Source organism: Notechis scutatus, chromosome 1 (genome assembly GCF_049901735.1).
Source record: "Notechis scutatus isolate UNSWTSFEM ecotype Mainland chromosome 1, rNotScu1.2, whole genome shotgun sequence".
NCBI classification, from domain to species: Eukaryota; Metazoa; Chordata; class Lepidosauria; order Squamata; family Elapidae; genus Notechis; species Notechis scutatus.
In genome coordinates this window covers 176,215,564-176,243,311 of record NC_142009.1, presented here as the reverse complement: position 1 = coordinate 176,243,311, position 27,748 = coordinate 176,215,564, and the positions used below count along the sequence as shown (strand labels likewise).

General features: G+C 39.4%; 1 protein-coding gene across 1 annotated transcript in view; it reads right to left on the bottom strand.

Moving 5' to 3' along the window:
• Positions 1 to 25,279, bottom strand: part of DNAH7 (dynein axonemal heavy chain 7) — a 158,490-nt gene extending 133,211 nt beyond the window's left edge. Inside the window, exons 1-8 of the mRNA XM_087949540.1 lie at positions 25,028 to 25,279; positions 19,619 to 19,684; positions 18,627 to 18,738; positions 15,682 to 15,829; positions 14,949 to 15,039; positions 14,519 to 14,699; positions 13,593 to 13,665; positions 9,135 to 9,260 (exon numbers count right to left, since the gene is read on the bottom strand). Coding sequence (XP_087805666.1) covers positions 9,135 to 9,260; positions 13,593 to 13,665; positions 14,519 to 14,699; positions 14,949 to 15,039; positions 15,682 to 15,829; positions 18,627 to 18,738; positions 19,619 to 19,684; positions 25,028 to 25,042 — 812 coding nt within the window. The 5' untranslated portion in view covers positions 25,043 to 25,279. The remainder of the gene's footprint in view (positions 1 to 9,134; positions 9,261 to 13,592; positions 13,666 to 14,518; positions 14,700 to 14,948; positions 15,040 to 15,681; positions 15,830 to 18,626; positions 18,739 to 19,618; positions 19,685 to 25,027) is intronic.
• Between the last annotated feature and the right edge of the window lie 2,469 nt (positions 25,280 to 27,748).

Genomic DNA, 27,748 nt, shown 5'->3' with positions numbered 1-27,748 from the left:
GCTTGCAAGCAAACTCACAAAATTAACTCACAACACATCATGCATGTAAATATTGATTTTTTTATAAAAAAAGAGCAACTTTTACCCAAAATCAAGCAAAGCAGGCAGATTGAGTTGCTCACAGAATCATTCAGTGATCTATCTATCTGCCATCGGCTAGCTCAGTCTCTCAAATTTGCTTGCCGTGAGTCTGCACTGAATTTGCTTGCAAGCAAACCTTCAGTCCTAAGGGAGGTTCGGCTGTGCTGAGCTGAAGATCTAAAGACTAGCTAGAAAGCAAGAAATCCAACCATTTCCTGCTTCCTAGCTAATCTAAATCTCCCGGCACAGCAGAACAGATGATGGTCAGAAGAAGGAAAAATAGCAATTTAGCAGGCAAGTTTACCAGGTAAGGAATGAGTGGGCGGGGAGGGTTCCCGCGGGCCATGTGGGCGGCGCAGCCTTGTGTTTCTGCACAGCCTGGATTAATTGCTTTGTGGGGGTGCTCTGGGGCTGAGATTTTTCTGTGGCCCACCAAAATTTTCTTGCAGCCCACCGGCTGGCAACCGCTGCTCTAGGATGCTACAGTTCACTCAATCAATGGAATGTATTCAGAGATCCAGTGGTTTGATTGGGATGAGTCTGCTGTTTCACCCTCAGGTATTTAATAGATCCTCTAGTTCAGCTGCCCTCTTGACCCACAGCTCATTTAATATAAGAACCAGTTCAGTTTAATGTAACTAAATCCTGTGCAGGAATCCAAATTCCTGGGGAACTTGGCTAAAATGTCTGGGGGGAAAACATCACCCCCAGACAATGCTTAAACTATAAATATTGCCAGAAAGATTTTTAAAAAACCTTTCAGAAACTTTGAAGCTGTCATTATTATTAATAAACAGTGGCAAAGGGCAAAGTCTTTGTGTATCTATATGTCCCATAGTATTGATATATTTCCAGTGTTTACATTATTTCAAGTAATTCCACTTCTTCCTGATAGCCATAAAGATAGAGAGGATGCATGTGGGGTTAATACATCGTGTTTTGTTTTGATTTTCTAATCTTGTCCATTCAGAGCATAGTGTACTTAACGTCTTCCCATTTTAATATCATGTCATGATAACAACCATAGCACACTCTGAACTTTAAAAAAATCAAATACTCCCTTATAAACAAATACCTGCCCAATACAAGGAAATATAAGCAACAGTTTCTCTAACTGGATAAAGATTATCCCAGAAAAGTTCAAAGGCCAGATATAAAACAAAAGGATCACCTTCATTTTTAATCCAATATCAATGAAACTTGGAAATGACATCATAATGAATAAACCTACTACAGCAACAAAAACAATAATTTTGCTTTCCTTTTTAAACATTTTATTAGATTATAGAACAAAATACAAAAATACAATTATTTTGTGAAGACCAAAATCAGTTTAATTCTCTGGGTTAAGTTGTAAATATTTTTTTAAAAATTAAATTATTATTTTTTTAATTAAAACATGAAATTGCACCAATCTCATAAGAAAACCCAATTGTTTCAAGATCTCAGTTTTGATGAGATTTGGGCATTTTAATATTTTAAAGATAGAAATATTTTGAATTGTGAGGGTGACCAAGTACCATCCAGAGATGTAACAAATACCATGATGCTCAGATATGGCTTGTTTGATTTAATTACCTTTTAATTAAATGGTAGTTAGTGTAGGAACAAGAGCCAGTTTGAAGTAGAAGTTAATGGTACCAAAGTAGAAATTAGTAGACTGCAAGTAGATGAAGTGACTTCTGAAATATGCTATGGTCCTGTCCAAAAGTTACTGCTGTTGGCACAAAGTGAAGAAACAAATCTGTGAAAAATATCAGCACTAATTTTTCTGGTTTTGAAATGCAAAGAGTGAGTGGAAGGTAGCCCAGAATAACAACACATATTGTGTTCCTATGTTAGGCATAAAGCCAACTGGGTGACCTTGAGTCAGTCACTTTCTTTCAGCCCTAGAAAGAAGGAAATGATAAACCACTTCTGAAATCTTGCCAAGGAAACTGCATGGACTTGCCCAGTTACCAGGAATCAGCACTGACTTGAAAGCATCAAAAAAAGGAGAGAGAGTAAGAACAAGCCATGTCCTGTATTCACCACCATTACAGATTACCACCTAATAAACAATGCTTTTCTAAATTTATATTCCTCTCCCAAGAGAAGAAAATAAGCTGCTATGACTAAAACAGCCTCTACTATTTCAAAACATGCATTCGTTCATCATTATCAAATGCCAGTCTTAAATGTGAAACTGGTTCTGTGAAAGAGATGGAATGTATTTTTCTACCTCATTTGGAAGCGCAGACAAGCAAACAAGACATATGCAGGGGTGGGATTCTACTAGTTCGCACCTATTCGCTAGAACTGGTTGTTAACATTCTAAGCAGTTCGGAGAACCGGTTGTTAGAAGAAATTACTGGCCTAATCCTGTAAGGAAGGCAGGAAGGAAACATTCTGGTGTTGCTTACAGAAACTGCCTCTCCGTTAACCCTTATTACATTCTTGGCCGGACTAGACTTCCTGTCTCAGGAACTTCTCTGGAGTTTTTTCCCCCTCCTTTGCTGGTACTTTGCTTGTGTGGAGTGACCATTCAAAATTACAATGGCACTGAAAAAAGTGACTTATGACCATTTTTCACACTTACGGCTGTTGCAGCATCCCCACAGTCATGAGAGGCCAGGCAAGGAGATGCGTGCCTCGATGTGAGTGATATTGAGTTGGCCACACCTAGCCAATAACATGACCACCAAGCCATGTCCACCCAGTCACATGACCACCAAGCCATGCCCACCACCTAAGCCACGCCCACAGAACTGGTTGTTAAAAATTTTGAATCCCACCCCTGGACATACGATTAAATCTTCTACGCTTCCAAATGAAGTAAAAAAATATATCATCACAAAGATTTCCTCATAATATCTCAGGGATCCTAGACAGGCCTAAGGGCCTTTCAAGAGTGAATCACAGGAAACCAAGATGAGACAAAAAGAAATACCATTCAGGATGCATTGCCTCAGGAACCATGGAAAAAATGAAACTTGACTGCCTGGCCTAGTGCACAATATTGCAAAGCATGGGCTGTTCCAATTGTTTCTCTAGAGAATGAAAGAATGAATGGATGAAACAATTTCATTCTTGAAGCACTTACTTCTTTGATTTCCATGCAACATGTACAGAAAAATCTTGGACCAACTGAAAAATAATTGTTCCCTTCTCTCCATAAGAAAGGTAGTTAAGCCTATTGTAACAGGAACACAGCAGAGCAAATGGTAGCACAGCTGATAATAGCAACATCACACAAATGTAATAACTTATGGAATTGTATCAAAATTTGTAATACAAATTGCAACCACATTTATATAATGCCATAGCACCCAATTCCATTATTTTGATATCATTGTGGTTTATTATGATGCTGCCTACACTTCTCTTTAGTAGATCTTCTTTTCCTTGAAAATGGAGCAAATGGTATGAAAAGGGATAGGATGTAGTGCAGTTTTCGAACTTTTAAGAAAACCGTTCATATTTCGACATTCTGATTCTGTAACTTTATTATTTATAAAATAACATCTCCTTTCTCGTCCCTCCAAATCTGTCAACTTGAGAATATCTGCTTCCCTTTCTAATACCTTCATTGAATAGGTCATAACACCAGTGTCAGGCTACAGAGCTTTTCCCATTCACTCAACTAGAATGAACTTCTGAAAACGTATCAAAACGTATCAAAAAGGAATCCTTTATTGAGATGAGACAATTCATGTAGGAGTTCAAAGCAGCATCTGAGATTTCTCAGGCATACAGGGATACATAAGGGAGTTTAGAACCCCTCCCTTTATCTCCATGTGTATTTAGTGAAACAAAAGCCAGTATGTTAATTCCTGCCCACCCCTTTTGTAAGGAACGATCTTTTTCACAGTTTCCCAGGGCATACCTAATTTACCCCCACCCCCTTTTTAGAACGAACTTTTCCAGAAATCCCCAGGACACATCTCACTGTGGAATTTTTATGGTCTTCTCATCTCTTGGTTGTGCCTCTCAGAGGTGATAGTTCTGGCCATCTGGCTTTTCTCCCTCCATTGTATCATGTGTGGGTTATACAAATTCGATACAAGATTAAATATATTCAGGTTATATCAAGAAAGGATTTCTTTATCAGCCTCCCCCACCCCCACTTTTCTTCTTCCACTGAAGAAATGACAGATACACAGACCTGACAACCAGTTTCTCTCTAAGGAATGGGATTCAGGCCTCAGCAATAGGTCATCTCCAAAGTTAACAATTAATGTATTCAAACCATGACACAAAACAGCCAAAAATAATGCTCTTTGCAATGGTTTCGTGATTGCTTCTTTTACAGGAAAAATTTTCAGAGCTGCTTACTTTAACTTGTAAATGTGTGTTTGAAATGGAACCAAGCTAATAATCAAAATTACTATATGAAAATAGTTACTTCTCAAAGTAGGGGTCCAGATATTAGTTTATTATTTACAAATACTATGAACCTCAAAAAAGATTCCAATCTTTTTGAAGATCCCATGGAAGAGAAATCTCAGCATCGTTACTCCTGTAAAATGGAAATCTAAAATTGGATGTGTGGACAGAAAAGCAGCATGGGAGTAATGCACAGCAGAAAAAACTGCTGTGGTTAAAAAAAAATTATAAAACACATTCCTCCCTATAGATCTGAAATTGCAATCTCCAGAATTTTTAAAGACTGATAGCTTCATTTTACTTTAGTTGATTTAAACTCCAGAAGTTCTTTAAAATATTATGCACTTAAATACATGTGCACACATATATAAACACTAAGAATAATCAAAATATTGGTATATTGCATTGTGATACAATTCCATATATCTAGTCAAATTTATCTCCATAAATAAAATGCAGAATGTTAAGTTATACCAAGAACTTCCAAGTCATCCTTGTGGAGACTTCTGGTGATTGGTTTGCTAGTAGGAAAAATGAATTCTTCTCATCTGCCTTCTAAGAGTTGTCTAACATACTATTTCATACCCTTTTACAAAATTATCTACAAAAATCAATTGGACTAAAGGTTCCTCATTAAAGATATCCTAATATCCTGAGCCTACAAGGAGAATTACCCAGGTGCAAAGAGGAACTGAAGATACACTAGGGAATGTAAACCAAGACTCTTACTTATTATAGTTATAGTATTATAACTATATATGAGCCATGGTGGAGCAGTGGTTAGAATGCAGTACTGCAAGCTACTTCTGCTGTGTGCCAGTTGAGTACAGTTTGGCAGTTCGATCCTGACCGGCTCAATGTTGACTCAGCCTTCCATCCATCCGAGGTCAGTAAAATGAGGACCTAGATTGTTGGGGGCAACAGGCTGACTCTGTTAAACTGCTTAGAGAGGGCTGTAAAGCACTTTGAAGTGGTATATATATCTAAGTGCTATTGCTATTAAATATAACACAAGAAAATGGTCACTGTAACTTTATAAATATTAGCCCAACAGATACAAAATCATTTCTTCCATTGTTGGTAAAATATGTTAGCTTACAACTGGAAAGGGGGAAAAGGAAGATTAAATTCAGCTTTAGATAGCAACACTCTCATAAAGCTTAAAATACCTGTAAATTATTATTGTACACTAGTTGAAAAGTTTGTGCCTGTGGACAATGCAAGGTTTATCGCTTAAAGATCTCTCTCTCTCTCTCTCTCTCACTCTCTCTCTCTCTCTCTCTCTCTCTCTCTCTCCCTCCCTCCCTCCCTCCCCCTCTCTCTCTCCCTCTCTCTCTCTTTTTCTCTCCCTCTCTCCCTCCCCCTCTTTCTCTCTCTTTCTTTTCAGAGAACTAGCCATCACTAATGCTAGTGCAACAGGAAACGGACCAGTTCCTTCAGCAAAATCCAAGACAACTTTGATTGAAAAGTATCTTCAGTCAACTTTATGGAAACCAATGTCTTTTAACTGCTGAAACCACAACTTTAATTTTCCAAAACTACTGTATCTGCTAACACTAAAGCATTAAACAAGCTCCAACATTTGTTAACCCTACTGTCATAAGATTATGATTTATAAGATTTATAAGATTATGGGATTTATAAAATCTCAATATGTGTGATAATAAAGAAGCTGACAACTAGATATTTGTCCAAGCAGACAGAAGTTCCCCAACTGTTTTGAAGCAAGCCATAGGCTATTGTGCCTGTGTTCTTCAACCAGCCCAGTTTATGCTCCTTGTTAACTTTATTCATAAAAGAAAAATGGTTTTCATACTAAGTAATTATTTTCTCCCTAAGTCAGTTGTTACACTATCAAATGCCCCCTCAATGTCTTAGAGACAAAGAATAACTTCCAAGGGTGTGTAACAGCAATCAGCAATTTGCTAAACTTTAATCGCTCAACTACTCCTTTAATGATTCTAAAGATTCCTGGCACTTTTTCAAATTTATCTAAGCCATGTCTTCTAAGACTCCAGCATTAGTTTTCTTCTGCCAGAATCAAGCAGATGGCTTCATTCCAATTCAATCACTTTCAAAGTAGTAAAAAAGAAATCTCTAATAAGAGCTTGGAGCCCAATAAGTTGCCCTTGAAACAAAGAAGCAAGTAAAACCTTACAAAGGTTTCAAAATAGTTTCTGATTGAGGATGTTCCTTAAAGAAGATTCACTGAAGAATTTTTGTAGCCTGCTTCCAAAGGAGTAGCAAATTGAAATTCTTTGCAGATTGGAAGATTTAAAACAATCTCTAACTAAATAATATTGAAATGATAACCTGCAAAAAGTATTTTACAAATCTTGCAAACTGCTTGAGTTGTGGGCAGCAAATTTCAACCCTTCTATTAACAGAGATGTGTTGAGAAAATCAATCCTTGAAACTGCTTATTGGTCATGAGAATTGTAATTCAGAATTTGATTCTAGAGAACATGGCGTGAATTTAAACATCCCTCAGCTTCTGATGAAGGAGACTGAATACTGAGAGAGGAAAAACCCGCTCTTTTGGCCTTCCACAAAGGTGTGAAAACATTGCACTGCAACTTTGCCTGGGGCACAAAGAGGAGCACACAGCCATGGGACTGACTAGAGCCCTGAAAACCCTCCCGTCTTTTAACCAATATTTTAACATCTCTTGCCTCTTTTAAATTTCATAAACTATTTTTATGTTTTTAATATTTTATTGTACACTGCCTAGAGTCCCTCTGTGAGGGATATGGGTGGTTTTAAAATGTGATAGATAGAGAGATGGAACAACAATGGAAGTAACAGTCATTCAACACAATGAAGCAGCATTTGACCTTGGTAAACTATCTATCAGAGGAAAATCCTGAAGCTGTTGGGTATTCAGAGAAAATTTAGATGATCTGGAACTCAGCTAAGTAACATGTTGAAAAAAATATAATTTTCAACACAAAGAGTGGGCCCAAAAAATGAAACATTTACTCCTGCTATCTGGACTCAACCAAAAGACCAGATACCAGTCAGTTCCATTGTTCAAGCAACAAAAGAATGAATTACAGGGGAACAGTGTTTGGTGCAAATGGATAATAGATTTGATTTCTTCTCTAAGAGGATTTGTTCAAGAGCGGGGGAATCCCAAAGCTGAGATCACATATCATTACATACATTGGCTTATTGTAAAAGTATCTATTTGGGGCAAACTATCCAGTATTTGTAAGTTATCATCCTAACAACTTATCCTAACAAACATTATTACTTATATTTTACACATCAATTGAAACAACTATATTTTTGGAAGTACTTTCCTAGACTTTAGAGGAATTTAAATTCAAGTATTTTGGATAATATTGAACAATCTATTCTTTTCATCATAATATTGTCTGTGCTTATATAATCTTTGTAACCCTTTCCCTTCTTTCTTTTTATAATCTTTGATTATAGAAGCCTTGGGTTGTCTATAGATACTCAGAACTGGTAATGTTATTGCAGAGCTGAACTTTGAAATAAGTTCCTCCATGCTCCTCAAACATATGAAAAACAAGATTGCCATAGATGCCATAGTCTAACATTTAAATGTGACTTTTTTTTAGTTTCTCACCATGATTAGCAATATTAGAAAGCTTAAAAGGGGGAGGAGGAGCAGTTTAGAAACATTTTTTTAAAAAAATTCACATTTGAGAATGAAATTAACCATCAACTACTTGCAGTTGAATCTACTGAACCCACAGAAGAGCCAAGATAGCATGTTTAATAGCCGGATGCCCTTCCTATCGCCAACACGGAGTTTTGTTCAGCAGATACATTCTCAGAGTGCCTAGAGAGAGAAATATCTGCCTCTATCAAGGATCAAGCTCACAGCCTCCTGATTGTGAGGTGAGAACTCTACCTCTAGGCTACCGCACCACTCAACACTCTGCATGTTTACAAAGAGGAAAATCCATCTCTGCTCTCTTTACACTAAGCCATAAGTTACATCTTACAAACTGCAGTGGCTGAGTTTACACACTGCGTTAAACCCAAACCCAAATAAATTAAATTATGGCGTTGTGTTACTACCTCCAAATTATGATTATTAATCAGTTCTATGTAGTAAGTTAGTTAATTCAGTTTAGATCCCTGACTCCAATCAACTCTGGGCAACTCACAACAATAAACAATTCAATGTTGTTTAGTAATAAGGACTGCATTCCACAGACATCCATAATAGCTATAATGATATCTAAATTATATAATATGCATTGTGAGGCCATCACACAAATGACTGAACTATGTGCTTGCATTGTGATATTTGATGCAAGTATGTAAGTCATTCCATTTGTTAAATGAAATGTTATCATTTCCCTGCTGCAGATGCCTCTACCAGCAACCTTGAACTTTTTCTGGGTTAAAACTTAATGAGGCGGGAAAAAGGCTTCAAAGAAAAGATGAAAGGGAGGGAGGGAGGGAGGAAGGAAGGAAGGTAAAGGAAGGAAATGTCCAAATATTTTTCCATGAAACCACACAAAGGATGAATTGCATGCACTGTACATATTCTTCATTTTCACTGATGAATCATAACACCCATACCAGCTTCTCATTTGGTTACCTGCACATAGCTGCATTTTAAGTACCAGAGTTCTGGTAGCCAAACTTCATACCTGAAGGTGCCCTTCTTCAGTACGGCTGATCTATGCATTAAAAATATTGCTTACTTAAAAGTTGCTTGCCAGAGATCTAGAACAGACATCATTGTGGGATTCATTGCATATAAATTTTCTTTTATGTAATTGCGAGCTGCAATGTAGGACTTATTCCAAGGTTTTGGCACAATTTCTATTCTAAAGAAAAAAGAAAACAAAATAAAAATCAGTACTACAATCCTAGAAGACAATTGCAGTGCCAACAGATCTATTCTACTCTAGTGAGTTTTAAATTTCAAGTAAAGCCAATGCATTACCTTGTTAGAAATTGAACGTGCTATTCTAGCCACAACAAACATAAGAAAGGGAGGTTGTCATCATTCCTTTTTTAAGTCAAAAACCCTCTTGGATCACACTAGGTATAATAGTTACATGAAGCAAGGCATGGAAATATGTTAATCAGAAGCATGATACACTGGTCAAAAAAATAAAGGGAACACTTAAACAACACGATGTAACTCCAAGTCAATCACACTTCTGTGAATTCAAACTGTCCACTTAGGTAGCAACACTGATTGACAATCAATTTCATATGCTGTTGTGCAAATGGAATAGACAACAGGTGGAAAGCATAGGCAGTTAGCAAGACATCCCCAATAAAGGAGTGGTTCTGCAGGTGGTGACCACAGACCAATTCTCAGTTTCTATGCTTTCTGGCGGATGGTTTGGTCACTTTTGAATGCTGGCGGTGCTTTCACTCTAGTGGTAGCATGAGACGGAGTCTACAACCCACATAAGTGGCTCAGGTCGTGCAGCTCATGCAGGATGGCACATCAATGCGAGCTGTGGCAAGAAGGTTTGCTGTGTCTGTCAGCGTAGTGTCCAGAGCATGGAGGTGCTTACCAGGAGACAGGCCAGTATATCAGGAGACGTAGAGGAGGTCGTAGGAGGGCAACAACCCAGCATCAGGACCGCTACCTCCACCTTTGTGCAAGGAGGGACAGGAGGAGCACTGCCAGAGCCCTGCAAAATGACCTCCAGCGGGCCACAAATGTGCATGTGGCTACTCAAACAGTCAGAAACAGACTCCATGAGGATGGTACGAGGGCCCGACGTCCACAGGTGGGGGTTGTGCTTACAGCCCAACATCATGCAGTACGTTTGGCATTTGCCAGAGAACACCAAGATTGGCAAATTCGCCACTGGCGCCCTGTGCTCTTCACAGATGAAAGCAGGTTCACACTGAGCACATGTAACAGACGTGACAGGGTCTGGAGACATTGTGGAGAATGTTCTGCTGCCTGCAACATCCTCCAGCATGACCGGTTTGGCAGTGGGTCAGTAATGGTGTGGGGTGGCATTTCTTTAAGCGGCTGCACAGCCCTCCATGTGCTCACCAGAGGTAGCCTGACTGCCATTAGGTACCGAGATAAGATCCTCAGTCCCCTTGTGAGACTATATGCTGGTGCGGTTGGCCCTGGGTTCCTCCTAATGCAAGACAATGCTAGACCTCATGTGGCTGGAATGTTTCAGCAGTTCCTGCAAGATGAAGGCATTGATGCTATGGAGTGGCCCGCCTGTTCCCCAGACCTGAATCCAATTGAGCACATCTGGGACATCATGTCTCACTCCATTCACCAACGACACGTTGCACCACAGACTGTCCAGGAGTTGGGGGATGCTTTAGTCCAGGTGTGGGAGGAGACCTCTCAGGAGACCATCCGCCACTTCATCAGGAGCATGCCCAGGCATTGTAGGGGGTCATACAGGCACGTGGAGGCCACACACACTACTGAGCCTCATTTTGACTTGTTTTAAGGACATTACATCAAAGTTGGATCAGCCTGTAGTGTTTTTTTCCACTTTAATTTTGAGTGTAACTCCAAATCCAGACATCCGTGGGTTGTTCAATTTGATTTCCATTGATAATTTTTGTGTGATTTTTGTTGTCAGCACATTCAACTATGTAATGAACAAAGTATCTAATAAGAATATTTCATTCATTCAGATCTAGGATGTCTTTTGTGTTCCCTTTATTTTTTTGAGCAGTGTATATACAATCCCATCTCTTTATATGCATATTGCAGACTGCACGGCAGCTTTCCTATATTGAAGCCATGAAGTTGGCCAGTTTCCATTTTTGACCATCCAGAGACTTCAGATATCTGAAAAATGCCAGATTGAGGAAAGCTGCTCAACGATGTAAAGGTTTCCTGTAGAATTCAACTGAGCTTTTAAATTTTCTCTCTGCTTATAGCATACTCAATGATTACTTTCTTTTATTTATATGCTGCTTTTCCATCATGCGTCTGAAAGAAATTTCTCAAGGGAGCATCATACTCAGCCATTAATACAAAATGCACTTAACTACTAATAATCAATGACCTCAAACAAAATTCAATCAGCAATCCAATATATAATTGTAAAATAAATTTAGGATTACAATAGGTTTCAACCCATTCACCATCTCATACTTATTTCCTACATAATTGTCTAACATCAAGACTAAGGAGAAGAAAGGCAACTCAAGCACGAGTCATGCTGTTTCCATGGATCTTGTTTGAATCCAATTAGAGGCTTTCTCTGTCATCCAGATTAGGGTGAACAAACTCTTGGGACAGAGGAATATTTGGTATTTTGGGGACATCTGTTCATATACTCCCAAAATGGCTACCTGCCTCATAACCTACCTTCCTATGAAATATTAGCCAGAGTGGGCATGGCAAGTCAAAAACCATCAATTGAGAAGAAAACAATTTAGATTACCAAAATAGTTTCCACCATCACTGTAGGACATTGTGTGATCTAGCAAAAAAATGATTGCTTTGCAGCCCACTAGTATATTGATTTTCTTAAAATCACATTTTAAAAATAGTTAGTGGAGAGTCTAGTTGATAATAAGGGAAATAATAAAGAAAATATCTCGGCCCAACTTAGTACCAGAAAACCTAAGCCTTCATCCCAGCAAAGAGAAATGCTGGTGGGAAATCCTATTGGTAATACCCCTATATATTCTGCCTACCCAATCTTGGATTGCTGGATTGTGTCTCATAAAAAACATCCAACAGATGAGCTCCACGTGCCTGAATGTTTCTAGAAAAGCAAGGAAGATAATGGGCTGCCTTGTGTGTAATAATACATGAAAAGGGGAATGCCCTTTTCATGTATTATTACACACATCATAAAATATATAACTGCCAGTTTATGTTTTTTTGGGGGGAAATTATGTTGCTGTTAATAGAAGAAATCTAGAATTTGCAAAGATTTAAGGTTCTGTTCTCTTATTGTATACATATTTATTTTATTATATTTATTTGTCAAATTTACGTACTACCCATCTCACTCAGAGAGAGATTCTGGGTAATACACAGTTAAAAGTTAAGGGTATACTTGACTTAAAATGCCCTGATTTCAACTTCAACCAACACATTATCTCTAATTTGTTTCATTATGCAACAATAATCTTACAGTATTTAAGACAAAATTAACTAAAGGGGTGATATTTTTGCCATTTTGGGGGGGAAAGAAGGAAGGAAGGAAGGAATTTTTAATAGATTCTGAAAACATCATAATTAAGCATATAGCATTCTGAGTGAGCTGCTTGCTTCTTATAAATTTAAACTATATACTTTTGCCTTATGCACATATCGTTTACAAATACATGAATCAAAGGTTAATTGGCATCTAGACCTATGAATCACTAAAGTGTTACTCAGTCTGGAATCAGAACAGGAATTCTTACCTGATTACTGCAGCACTGCCTAAGGTTCCTTAGAGGAGATAATTACATTGCCCTGGCACTGTCTTGTGCACAACATCAAAGTCTATAGATCCTCTGAACTTAGCAAGTGAGTGAGACTTCAGAGATGGCCAGTGTAGTAAACTTGGATGGGACTGTAATTGGATTGGGACTTTAAGCCTTTGGTGATAACGATAGTTAAGCACTAGGCTCGCTGCTGCTCCAAGTTTACTATTTTGGACTGTTTGTTGATTAGAACAGGTTACAGTGTTGTTATTGCTATCAGACAACTATTTGATCTAATATAATCTGTCATATTTTTTCTAGTCAACAATACCATCTTTTGATTCAGCAATCTTCCTTAAATTGTTCTGAAATTGAGTTTTTCACTTCACCGTATTTCTGTTTGCTGATCAAGGATATTCCAGAATATGTTATATATGTACAAGACCCCAGATTAAACAATCTGAAGTAGATGGATGGAAAAAGATTCCACTTGAGTCCTTGGCAATCCTGACAAACAGAATAGGCAGCTGTGAATCAAGTGAACAATAACCTGTTTTTATTTTATGTATATATTTTTATTTTTATTTTTCACATTTCTGGACCATCTCCCTCAAAGGAGGGATTTTAAAAGGCCGCCTATGCATGATGACATGGAAAAAAGGCATATAAAGTTTACTGGAGCCTATTCTAGTTATGCAGAAGAATGCCTTCTTACAAACTGTTTCAAGTATTTTGCCTGTAATATAATCTTTGCAGATTAAGATGTTGAAATAGCATTTTCTTACTCTTGACGATGAGGTGGAAGAACTTGCTTCTTGGCTTCCTCCTTTTCCCTGGGATCTCTTAAAACAAAGTCAACTAAAAGAAGGTTTTAAAAGAAACAGACCAGAACACAAATGAACTCAGCAGAGCATAAAAACAGCCAAAGGAATGAAGCAATTATTTTTAAAGACTTCAAAGGTGTTATATAGGAAAAACTGAAAACATGCAACACAAAGACAGTCGATTTCAGAATGTTTGCAGAAGTATCTACAAAAAGGGCTGAAGTAGCAAAATAAAATAAAATAAAATCCATTAGTTAAAAAAAACCAACACTGCAATCTATTAATGTTTACTTAGAAATAAATCTCAGGGTGCCCTAATAAGTGATAAGGATTGCCAACAAAGAAATAAAAGTTTAAGCTAAGGAAGTTTTTCCAAAGAAAACCTCTGTTTGTTTATGCATTTTAACTGAGTATGTTCCAAGACATTTTTACCAACAATAATACCCATTTAGAAGGTACAGATAACTACTCAGGATTATCATTCTATAGGCTAAAATTGTGGGGGGGGGGGTTTTCAAACTCCCAATCTTGAGGAAGGAATCCATTTCCAAAGCCATTACATGGAAGATGAATTCTGTAAGATGCCAAAGAAAACTTATGTAAGAAAAGATTCTGTGTATAAATTCTGGGAAATTGGCATTTCCCAGGAAATGAGTATCCTAATCCTCCAATGCTTTGCTGTTATGCTCAATGATAGTTGGAAGCTGATGGGAACCATAAATGAAAAGTTTTCCTGGAATGTTGGTCCATCACATTTTAATTTATGGTGTTGAGGAAATATAGGGGTCTGCAGAATATTGTATGAAAGTAACTGGGTAAAAAATATATATAATACCATGCCCGCGTTTCTGATTCAGTTTATAACAAATAAGTTATGATTTCCATACCTATTGCTTTTTTTACACTAAGAAGATAGTCCTCTCTCATTTCATCTGAGAGTGTGTAGATACTTTCACTGAGTACCTTCAAATGTTTGGGTACTAGAGCTAAGACATTTTCCAGCCATGAGTCGTCCATTGGGGCCACATGTTCTGTATCTATTCCATGGCGAATGTAATAGTAATATTTCTGCAAAATTAGAAAAGTACAGCAGTGGCATATAAAAGTGAGTTCCACTGAAAATCCACATTATGCCTGGCTGCAATTTTGCGGATTGGAACCCAAAGAATGAAATCGCTTGTGAATGTCAGTTATGCAAACAGTTATCAGGTATATGAGAAGAGTGAACCTGGCTTTGCATTCTGACTCTTTGTTTAATCTTAATGTCCGTTCCAACCCTCTCTTCCCTTTCAATCAAGAAATCATGACCTGATTTACCAAAATATCTTTTTCTATCGCAGCTGCAGCCTCTGATGTGCCAGGTTTTGCTTCTTCTATTGAAAAGGATTCTGGAATGTAGTCTGGTTGCCTACAAAACAAACATGACAATCTGTTAACAACATCCACCTTCAGCCATCAGTCTGCAAACTGATCTTGATTCAGATTTATTTCAGAAAACAAGGGAATGTTACTAAAGCTTTAAAAATAAACATGTATCACAATGAGGAAGGAAAGCAGCTGTCAGCCTTCAAGATTTTTCTCCCTTTGCTTTGCATCTTTCGGCTGTCATAAGTAACGGGGGAGGAGGGGGGAATGGTTATGGGAAGTGAGCTGGAGCTGTTACAAACCAGAACTGTACAAACTGGGGGGGGTTACATTCTTGCTTAGGTTTCTATCCTATGCTATGCGCAGCTGCAACCCTTTATCAAAATATGTCAAGGTCAATGGACAGAGGCCTCATCACCACCTGGAGATGCCCACATGATGATATACACCACTTTTAATTGGATGAGCCAATTGAACTCTTGGGGGTGGGAACGTCGCCATTACTTTGTATATGTGATTTACACGCCCATTTTCTCAGATTCAGAATTCTTTTGTTGCTACCACTTGATTTCCAGTAAAAGATATCTTTTCTCTGATTAATGGAGTCTAAGTATTTCTTTCTTGGATTTTGAATGGAGCACCAGCTGACAGCAGCTTTGTAATCCTATATTGCAAAAGAACTTACATGATGATATTAACTAGAGCGCTTCTGAAATTTTCCCGATCTTTTTTAATGTCAGGTCTTGATTTTGAACTTGATGGACCAGCCCCATGATCGCTCTCGGGAATCTCCTCTACCTTGCGTTTCTTGGGTCTCTGAGACAAATATTCTCCTTATGGAGGAAAAATGAGAAATTTTTAGGCGTTGGTTGGCAGAGGCTCAAATGTGCAATATGCCTATCAAATTGTACAACCAATTCCATCCTCTTTGAATGGAAGTTAAAGTACTTTATCATCTTTCTGAATTGTCTGTTTTGTCAACTGCATCAAGAAGATCAAGGTGAAGATGTACAATTTCTTTAAACGCACAAACAACAAGAGGTCTGAAAAACTTAGCTGCCTATCAGAGACCTCCATTCAGGGTGGGATGCAAATATTTTTACTACTGGTTCTGTGGGCATGGCTAGGTGGGCATGGCCATGTGACTGAGTGGGCATGGCTTCTTCTTTTTTCTTTTTTTTTGGCAGCAAAAAAAAATGGAACGCAGGGGGTGGTGTGCTGCGTGCCCCCCCCTTGGCTCCATTTTGGCTTTCTGAGCTTCAGGGAAGCCTTCTTGGAGCAAAAACATCCTCCCAAGAGGCTTCCCCGAGGCCCAGGAGGCAAAAAAATGGAGCATGGGGGGGGTGTGCTGTGCGACACCCCCACACACACATTCCTTTTTTTTTTTTTTTTTTGCCTCCTGGACCTTAGGAAACCTCCTGGGAGGTCGTTTTTGCTCAAGAAGGCTTCCTGAGGCCCAGGAGGCCAAAATGGAGCCAGGGGGGCTGCGCAGCACATACACGCTCCATTTTGCCTCCTGAGCCTCAGGGAAGCCTCCTGGGAGGCCTTCTAAGAAGGCTTCCCTGAGGCCCAGGAGGCAAAAAAAACCAGAGTGCGAGGGCGTGCAGCACCTCTCCCACACCCCTTTTGGCCTCCTGGGCCTCAGGGAAGCCTCCTAGGTGAAGCAGTAAGACAGCAAGAGGGATCCGGCACAGCCTATCTTTGGAACAGCTGATCGTCAGGAGGAAAAAAAAGAAATACCATAAGGAGTGACTGGGCGGGATGGGGCAGGCAGGAGAGAATGCAATCAGCGATGTGTGTGATGTCGCGCATGCATAATAAGGACTGACTGGGCGGGGAGGGGAGGGGCCAGCCAGGCACACAATTTGTCAGTTCTCCGAACTGGGCAGAATCATAACAACCGGTTCTATAGAACCGGTCTGAATCAGTAGAATCCCACCCCTGCCTCCACTCATGTGATATCCTAAGTCCTGGCCTCTAAAAAACAAATTAAATTCATTCTTTCATCAGAGGAAGAAACAATGTTGCTGGCAGCAGAGATAAAGGACCCATCAGATTGCAATTTTGTAGTCTGAAGATGGAGGAGTAGGGAGCAGTTAGAATAACAATGAACCAGGAAAGGAGAAGAACACAGGTGGAGAGCAGCGAAAATAGAGCCTTGCAGGAGACAGAATCCAGTTCTGCTGACAGCTTCCAACTGTGCAGAAATGGTTACAGCTCCTAAACTGTTATTTGACAAACTGCCTATCCTCAAGGACAGCTACCCATCCCACTCACAGGATAAGTCCTTTATTAAGAGTGATGTCTGATGGGATTCAGACAGCATGCCCTTTCCTGTAGCAGCAGCACCTACCCTTTAGAATCCCATATACACAGAGAGAGAAACAGAAACAGTTGACCCACCCACGTGTATTTGATTAACCCCAAACCTTCTGTCCTTTAGGAAGACTCTAAAAACTTGTCTATTCCCCCTGGAACTGGGTACAGGATGAGCAAAAATCCCGTCAAGGGAGGATATGAATGTTAGCCAAGTTGCTCATCATTGTTTTTTTAATAGCCTTCTTGTAAGCTGTCACATTGCCCAAATTGGGCAACTGTTTATATTATTGAAATAAATAAGTAAGCAAGCAAATAAATAATGAGGTAAGGCTCTCAAAGTTAAGGCTCTCCTTTCAGATCCTAGAGACTTTGCTTCAAGCATTTATATTTGAGTCTGAATTTTTTTCTTTCCTTATCTCTCCTACAGCCCTTCCTAACAGTATCATAGAAGAGGTTATAATCTCCCTGGGGCAGAAGTACAACTTTGTGATGTGAAGGAGACTATCACCCAAGCAGGATATTAGGGTTAGAAAGGAGCACAATTATTTCCAGTTAATGATAATATTAAATGTGTTTTCAGCAAACCTATTCAACCAGTGTTCCCAACCTTAGCAACTTTAAAATGGGAGGAGTTCAGCATTCTGGGAATTGAGGTCCACTCATCTTACAGTTTCCAAATATGAGGAACACTACTTTACAGGTTCTCCTTCTCCTCCCCATTTTTTTTCTCTCACTCACAGACAACTTCCTCTGTTCACCACAAACACATACCACTACCACTCATGCACACAGATGTGAGATTTGGGTATTTTCATTGTCAGGTCTTGCAACATCAGTTTGTCCTGTTAAGTAAAATAAATTACTTTAATTAAATGATCAAATTTTCACTGGCTACTCTAAGAAGAAAGGCATTCACGCTCAGGCTCAGCCATTTGTTGTGCCTCGTCCAATTCCTTTCTACACAAACTATTCTGCCTCATCACTACACAATTCCTTGAAAGCCCAGCCAGCCAAGTCAGTCTTCATCCATGAAATATTGCAAGAGAAGGGCCACCATATTTGGGCTACAAAAATAAGATGACCATTAGATCTCTTTCGTCCCATCTGGTGGTCATCCAGATGTTTGCGGCCCAGACATGGTCACTCTCTCCTCTATGGAAGAAAAACAAAGAGAAGAAAGGTGAATCCTCAATGCTCAACAAGACTTCTACCTTCCCTCATAGAGAAAAGAAACCATCAATGATATTTTATGAATAATCCTGGGTTTTATACAACTTCACTTCCACTCCAAACATCCAGGTTTATTCTTACCAGGTGTCAGCTCATTCCTTATCATGAACTGCTCTGGAACGTGAGCATCTTCCTGATCTCGCCGCAGATGGAACGAAGGCAGGTTCTGATGCCATAATGGTTTACAGCTGATCTGAAAAAACAGCCAGGATTTCTCAGCTGGCAGTCATGCTTGGTAAAATCTTTTTCAAAATGTTGCAAAGGAACAGCATAAGTTAATGAGTAAAAAATGGGGAGCATAATTCTTTTAATATTTAATGTGTTGAATCCAGATATAAAGATCTTATGAGACCAGTCTTATAAAGTAGGTAGTTCTCTTCAAAAAAAATTACACGGATTAGGTTCTGACCCAGTTACAATCACAGGCAACTACTAATTGCACAATGAGTAAGTCCAATTTTCATACTTGCATCTTAATTTATATTTTAAAAACAGAAAATTCAGTATGTCTGATTTAATACTGTAACTTCAAATACACAGGGTCAATAAAGATTAGAAAATGTGTATATGTATAAATAAGAGTTTTGCACTCATTAAATGGCTGCACAACACCTTTTAGGTGCAACAAATGGGTATGCATGCAATTTAGATTTTGAAGTTTCTTTTCTATGCAATTCCTCACTTAGCAAAGGAAGAAAACGCTAGAATCATTTTGAATTTTCTCTCAAGTACAAATGTTTGCTTGGGGGTGGGGGCAGATATCTTATCAAAGTCATTACTATTGTTTTTCATTGGGTAAGGGTATCTTTCACCAGGAAGATGCTAGTAAGCATACTGCTGGGGGACCAACAGCCATCCTAGCCTGCATTACAAGATTGTTGTTAGGGTAGAAGATTGTCGTTAGGGTAGAATATGGGAAGGACCTTGTTGACTTACTTGATAGTTCTTGGAGGATAGTCTAGAAACATGGTGAGTGGATTAGCAATGTTAATGTGCATCATAGTAGGAACAGTAATGCTCATAATTTGCATGGTTTAAAGTGATTAGCTATCCTATACAGTATGTATAAATACCTTATTCGCTTGTGGAAAAAGTTTTGTTGTAATACTTTCCAACTTTCCTTTGTTGGGCAGCTTGGGCTGTAAGAGGGTCAAAACAGTAGACAGAACAAAATACACGTTTATTTCTCAATCTGAAACTTTAAAATATAGTGCAGACCACAATTATTAGAGAGTAAATTTCATTAAGACCCTTTTTCTGAATAAACATAGATAGGCTTGTACTGGTACTGATGACATGCTCTCTACATTGCTCCATCTTTTTCCCTATGTTCAGGGAACAGCAGAAGTACCTGCTCCACTTTCTATAAACTTGAACTACGAGATCTGGGCTGCAAAAATCCAGATGTTTGTTTGTTTGACTGATTGATTGATTGATTTCTATAGCTGCCCATCTCAGCAAAGGATTCTGAGTGGCTCACAATTCAAAAACATATATTACAATTAAAATCTTAAAAACATTTTAAAATAATAATTTTTTTACAATTAAAACACTAAAAAAAAACATTAACATTTGAGTATATACAAGACATTTCGCTGTTAACAATAAAGCTAGGAGGCAGGGCCCTTGGCATATGTAATGCCCCAGTCCAATGGACTATATAATGGATGCAGGCAGGGACCATTACAAGTAGTCCTTGACTTACAACAGTTCATTTAGTGACCATTCAAATTTACAACGGCACTGAAAAAAGTGACTTACGACCATTTTTCACACTTACGATCTTTGTAGAATCCCCATGATCACGTGATTAAAAATTCAGATGCTTTGCAACTGGTTCATATGACCGTTATGCTATTTCCCAAGGTCATGTGATCACCATTTGCAACGTTTTGACAAGCAAAATCAGTGGGGAAGCCAAATTCACTTAACAACCATGTTACTAAACTTAATCAACTGCAATGATTCACTTAACAACTGTGGCACAAAAGATCGTAAAATGGGGCAAAACCCACTTAACAAATGTCTCACTTAACAGAAATTTTGGTTCAATTGTGGATCACGAGAACTACCTGTATATATTACCATTATACCTTAGCCAAGGTACATAGAAACCTCATTGTCAATTCATTAAACATTTCTATGCTTGTTTTAGAGTTTCCATGAACAGAGGGGGGGGGGGAGAAATTTGAAAGAGCAGTGCAGCAGTTTGGAACCAAAAGTGCATTCCACTCTTATTTTGCAAAGATTATAACTAAGCTACCAAAATTTCTGCTGTGCAAATCTCTAATTGGAGAATGTGATTGATGTCTCTTGGGTATGAATGTGTTTTGTTGGAGAATATGAATTATGATATACCCAGAGGGGTGGGGGGAAACCATCCATGTGGGTTAAGTAATTTATGAAAATGATCAATTTAAACCAACCATAAAAAAAGGAACCAGCGTTGACCAAAATAAATTTTTTTAATATGCTTGGCAGGATTGTTGCCTTGTAAGCATTTTGCTTGTGAAAATCCCCTCTACTTAAACGTAATCCTGGGACCCTTCTGCTGGTTAGGAACTGCTAATTTATAAATCATTCAATTTTGGAAGACCCAACTGAGTACCAATCAATTCATCAAATGCAAATTTTAAACAAAGTCCTCTCTGTCTCTCAGGTCCACAGAAATAGATGTGAGTGTTCAATACAAACTGCATTCCAGATAACAACCCCAGCAATTTACACAATAAAAAACATATAACAAATAAGATGCAACAAGGCAACTAATTAGCAAAATCCATCATAGGCATAAAGTGCTTAAGGACCTGGGATGGATTTAGGGTTGTTTGAATTTTCAACCTTTCCCCCTTGGGTTCTACTCAGCCCTAGTTCTCCTTCTTCCACAGCTTTCATAGGCTCCCAGACTCAGAAACATTCACCCATTGAGGCATCTGTAGCCAATGTCAGATCCTATCCCCCTCCTTGTCAGAATCCTATTCATTCTTGGAGTGGGGAATTAAATAATCCTATCACTCCAACATCCAGTGGTAAGCAACTTTGTAGATTACAGCTCCCAGAACTCTTTGCCGCTGGCCAAGAAGGGTGAAGCACCTGGAATGTTGTGGTTCCAGTTATCTCAGGGGTGTACAACTCAGGGGCCATGTTGGCCCCACCCAGTTTAGCAAAGGGGGGGAAAGTTCCGATACATCATGTGATGATGCTGTGACGACACGAGTTTGACACCCTGAGTTATCTGTAGGACACCAGTTTGCCGGAACCTGATCCAAAGAACCACCTAGTCCTATTGCATCCTTATTTCATTGGACTAAGAAAAGGTATTCAATGTCTACATCAAGGGCCCCCAACCCTTGGACCATGGACTGTTATGAACCAGGCTGAATAGCTGGAGGTGGACAGTGGGTGAGTGAAGCTTCATCTGTATTTGCAGCCGCTCCCCAGCACTAGCATCTCCACCTCAGATCACCTAGATTCTCATAGGAGTGTAAAGACTACCGTAAACTGTGCATGTGAGGGATCTAGGTTGAGCGCTCCTCTTCCACTCCCCCAGTCTATGGAAAAATTGTCTTCCATAAAACCAGTCCCTTGTGCTGAAAAGCTTGGGAACTGCTGGTTTACTTCACAGGTTGATAGAGGGGAAAACACCTGGATCAATAGGATGGGGTCAAAAGCTGTATTCCAACAACATAAGGTAAAGGTAAAGGTTCTCCTCGCACATGTGTGCTAGTCATTTCCGGCTCTAGGGGGCAGTGCTCATCTTCGTTACAAAGCCGAAGACCCAGCGCTGTCCGAAGATGTCTCCCTAGTCATGTGGCCGGCATGACTAAATGCCGAAGGCACACGGAACACTGTTACCTTCCCACCAAAATGGTCCCTATTTTTATACTTGCATTTTTACCTGCTTTCGAACTGCTAGATTGGCAGAAGCTGGGACAAGTAACGGAAGCTTTGTTATGCGGCACTAAGGATTCGAACCACCGAACTGCCGACCTTTCTGATCGACAAGCTCAGTGTATTAGCCACTGAGCCACTGCGTCCCTTTTTCTAACAACATAGCAAGTGATTTTATGAAAAATGATGTGGGTTTTGAACTATCTTATTCTCTATTAAGTGTTTGTGCATTCCATGATTGTCGAAGAAAATCAATTTGGGTTTCCTGACTCCAAAACGCATCCCATTTTGATAACTTTCTTCCACACTATTCAACATGCCTTTCGGAAAAAGACTCTGGCATTGAAGATGCTATAAGGACAACAACACCCCTCCTTATAAACTATCTGCTTAAGTTTACATTTCAGAAACTAATTCAAAAATTATATGAACAGCTGCACAGAGGATTAGATTCCTTTTAAATGCATGACTTTAAAGGGCTCTGGCTGCATTTTTTGTTTTCCTCAAGGACGTCATCCTGCAATCAACTTCCCACTAATGAGACAAATATATGAAAGTCTCCTTCAACAAATATGGCTGCACCACCTGCTCCTTTCTCAAACAGCATGCATATTTAAGTAAATGTCACAGAGGAAAGGGGTAAAAAAAGCATTTCAAAAAAATAAATAATCCAGTCTATGTATTCTACACGAAACAGCACCCCCGCCAAAAAATCATGACTTCAAAGGAAAAAAAAATAACGCCTGCATATTCTAATGTAATACTAAAGAATAAAATCATTGAGCTAAGTTAAGGCATTTGGCACTACATTGGTGAAAGACTGCCCTCTGCTGTTGAAACTTAACATATGCATCCATTCCGACTTCAATTCCCAATAAAAGGCAATTCTTCTAAAGAGACGTTTATCATATACCCTCTTACTGGATTTTAGTTTCTAATTTTTAACAGATTTAAACAGTAGCTTACATCAGGGAGGAAAAATCATTATATGTCTTTCACTTTTACAACTATACTAAATAAATTCACTAGTCTCAAATTTATTTCAAGTTAAGACATCATTGAAGCAAATCAGGAGAGTAAAAACTGAGGAGAGGCAGGTAACAACCTGATGTTTTTGGCCAGGGGTGAGTTGCAACTAAGTAAGTAGCAATACAGCAATAGGCAGCTTTAGATGTTCATAATTAAAAACAAGGTTTTAAAATTTACTTTAAGTTTACATGATCCCATGACAGCTTTGCCATCCGTTGCCAAGAGGTCATTCTTCACAATTGCTCTATTTATGGTTTGCCATGAAAAATACACCGTCCTCCATAAAATGTGGCCCACAAGTCACGTGACCTGATGTGTTTTTTTCCCCCCAGGGCAAACAGTATTGTTTGTTTGTTTCCAAGCATCTTACATGGCCAAATGAAGTTGTCTTTACTTTAGTGGCCTAGTGATTTACCCAGAGGCTAAATCATGTTCCTTTTTTAATCTGTATTCCATCAGCAACAGAAGACACTTTCTTTGATGCAAGCAATTGATTCTCAGCTTCACTTCCTAAAATATATTTATATTTAAGCTTTTTTCCTATGGGGCTCTTGCTGCTGTCTTGAGTTGATCATTTTCTTGCAGATGTTTTACCATATTACCCAACTAGGTAACATCATCAATGCTAGAAGGGAATGGGGCTGCTCTTTTTTTATATATTATTGGCTTTCTCTATCAGTAAAACACGTTTATGTGAGTGTTGATTGTTGGGTCCAGTATTAATTTTGGTCTTAATCTCTGCTTAATCTCTGTTGTTTTGAACTTGACTTGGTCTCGGATGCTCAGTTTCCCAGTGCAACAGAGGGAGCCCAGCTTGCACACAGAATTTAAGCTTACATGGGCTATTCTTGATTAAGTTGAAAACCCTTTACCACTGTGGGGAACATACTACGGATCAAAGCGGAATTCACATGTGGACTCCTGAAGATAGTAGAGGAAATGGTGCAAGGCTTCCTAATACTACAGTGAAATGAGGGTGTATATCAGTGAGAAGGAAGTATAAATAAGGATTTCAAAGTCAGAAAAATGGGCCATCTGAAAAATCAACTGTCAATTTTTTAGAATGACTTCTGCTCTCAGATGCTTGACAATCTGATAGGCAGCAACACTTGGCTATTATTTTATCACCGTTGGTTGTTCATCACACACTTTTCTACCTCGGCAAAATAATGCTTGGTGGCATAAAACCAAGGTATCAAAACCCACCCTTCAAGCCTTGGAGACTCCTGGATCGAGCGAAAAGCCATTGGAGGCAAGTAAATGTTCCGGTGTTGCAATTTTTCACAGTCCTTAACCAACTGCCCGGAGCTGTTGGAAAACTGCAGTGCTAAACATCTGCAGCCTCTTCCAAAGGTCTCTTCCCCAGAACCAGAACCCTTGTTCTCTCCTCCCCAGATCCCGGGAGAGGTTCCGAGGCAGGAAAGAGCGGGCGGGGGGGGGGGGAAGGCGGTGTGTGTGTGACGAGTCGACCCTAAGGATTGTATTTGAAATGCGGCGGGAGAAGGGGAGCCCTTAGGAAGACGCAAGCCGGCAGGAGGGGGACCCCCTTTTCCCTCCCTCACCTGCTGGTTGCTCATGGCTGGAGAAGCGCCTGCTTGTCCCTAGGCTGAATACTAGAGGGGGGAAGGAAAAGGTCGATTAGGGTGGGTGGGGGAAGAGGAAGAGCGCCCGCCGCGTCGCGTCTCTTCTTGCTCTCTGAACGCCAGTCCCAAGCGGAGTTGTGTTGCAAGGGAAGCCCCGTAGCCTAGCAACACCGCAAACTCAAATCGCGCAATTGCCGCCCGGCGCTTCCCCGCCTTGAAGAACACCGAGGAATCACAACATTCTACTCGCATCCGTAAAGCCTAATTGGCCGGGAGAGAAAAGGGCGGGTCCTGGAGAACGACTCCCGCTACTGATAGGTGCTTTTTGGGGGAGTGGGGAGGGCAGGAGCCTGCAGTCGATTGATAGAACCGGAGGGTTAAAAATGCTCTCTGGAGAATTCGCTTGCCTAGCAAAACCGATAGACGGTCGATATCTGACGGATCGATATTTCAAAGCTTTCCCCGCCTGACTGTATTTTTGAAAATACCGTTTCGTCAAACGCGCTTCCTTGTGATTCGCCGTTAATTTTTACAGCATGCTTTTATTTTTCCTACACCGCTTCTAATGTGTCGCTTTAATTACTTAGCAGAATAACAGAATTGGAAGGAACCTTGGAGATCTTCTAGTCCAACCGCCTGCCCAAGCAGGAGACCCTATACAATTCCAGACGTATAGAAACTCCAGCGTTGAAGCACCCCAAAATTCTGGAGGGAAGCCTTTCCACTGGCCAATTGTTCTGTCAGGAAAAAATTCTTTAGTTCTAGGTTGAATCTCCTAGATAAGTTCCCATCAGTTATTTCTTGTCCTGCCCTGGAGTCCTTTGAAGAATAGGTTGTCCTCCTCTTCTTTGTGGCAGCCCCTTAAATATTGGAAGACTGCTACCATGTCGTCCCTGGTCCTGTAGTGACTTTGGGGAAAATGATAAATAAAACCGGACTTTTTTTTTTTTTTACATTAAGCAAAACTACAGTTAAGTGTGGGCAAATGTGTATTTGTGACCTCAAAAACATTTAGTAAACCAGAGCAATGATCTATAGAATTTCATGCTAGGAGAACCTAACTGGAAGGAGAGTTTAATTAAAAACATAATGGAAGGGCAATCATATGATCCCAGTGAAGGGTGGGGAAGAGAAGTCAAGAGAAGAAGCCAACTGTGATGAAGAAAGTGAACACATTTTTGTCAAGTTTGGGCATGAAATTAAAGCCTGCTGACCTTGAAGGAACTTAAATACCCAGAATGGGAAGGATTGCAGCCTAAAGAAAGAAATGGTTATCTGCACAAAAATAGCAGTCATAGAACATGAAACTGGAAACACCATAAAAACCATCTATTCTAAACTCTGTAATTTTCTGGAAAACTAATCTGTTCATCCATAAGGCAGCTTTCTGATATCTTCTTAAAAACTTTAAAGATGGCAAACCCATAACTTCTACAGTGAGACTGTTCCATTTTACAGTCAGGAAATGTATTAAACATTAAATAGCTGCAAATAATGCCAGATATTACCTATAGAAAACAGTTGTTGGCTGAATCTTTCCTGTAGATTCTTCTTATGAATCTGAAAAAAAAAAAAACATGGCTATCATTTCTCCCTTCAGTCTTGTTTGTTCTTGACTAAACATCCCAGATTCATTTTGCCTGTCCTCATTAGGCTTATCTTCAAGTATCTCTTATCACTTCTGATGACTTCTTCCAACCTAGCAATACCTTTTGGAAATGTGGTGCACAGAATAGTCATATAAATGTGTTCTCAGCAGAATCAAGTAGAAGGGAATAATGACCTCTTGTGTCTGTTATAACTAGCAGAGTTGCCATGAGAAGCACGGCAGAACTTGTGGGAATAGATCTAGTTGCAAAGTTTTGTAACTGGAAGGAGTCAGAAGCAATGGAAATAGGATCTTTGAGATGTTAAAATTAAGAGAGGTATAAGATGCTTTTTGTAGAGATCAAAGGAAGAAATAGGGGTTACTTTGTAGAAAGTGTTGGTCCTGCAGGGAGAACTCCTGCAGAGTTTGAAAAAGTATTACAAATGAGGTGAAAGTGAAAGCCTCCGACTTTACACACAAAAAGAGACATCCATAGATGTAGAAAAAAAGGTTTAGCCCTGGAGAAGGCAGTTTGAGGAGTTAAAGGAAATATGGGACAAAGCTTTCAAGTTAAAGGAGAGAATAAAAGACTCCTCATAAATAAGATGTAAAAGGAAGAAAGCATGGATCTTTCTTAGCTAACCCACTAAGATTCCACTTCCTGCAGCTACAAGAATACAGGAGGACAGATCAGCTAGCATGCTCAGCCAATGACAAGAAAGAGGGGCTGGCAAGATTCACCAGCAAACTGGGATCACTCAATCGATTTGATTAGGTGAGCTTACAGGGCCAAGAGACTAGAGCTGGACTGGATTCAGATGGACTAGGATAAAAAAAAGTTCCAATCCTTGAAAGAAGATCAATATGCCAGAAAGAGAAGGGGAAAAAACACAGCTATTGTTGTTCTCTATGCAGAGACCTTGGGCATTTTGCAAGGGAGTGAGGACATTTGGTCTGACTGAATATGTATTGTGCTTTTGTAATATACAATATCTTTAAGGAAATTGCTCAGTTCATTGTGTAAGAATTGCTGTCTCTGAGCAAATCACTCAAGATTTAAAGTTAGATTCATTGCCATTAAGTTCAATAGCCGCAGTGGCTTACATTTATCC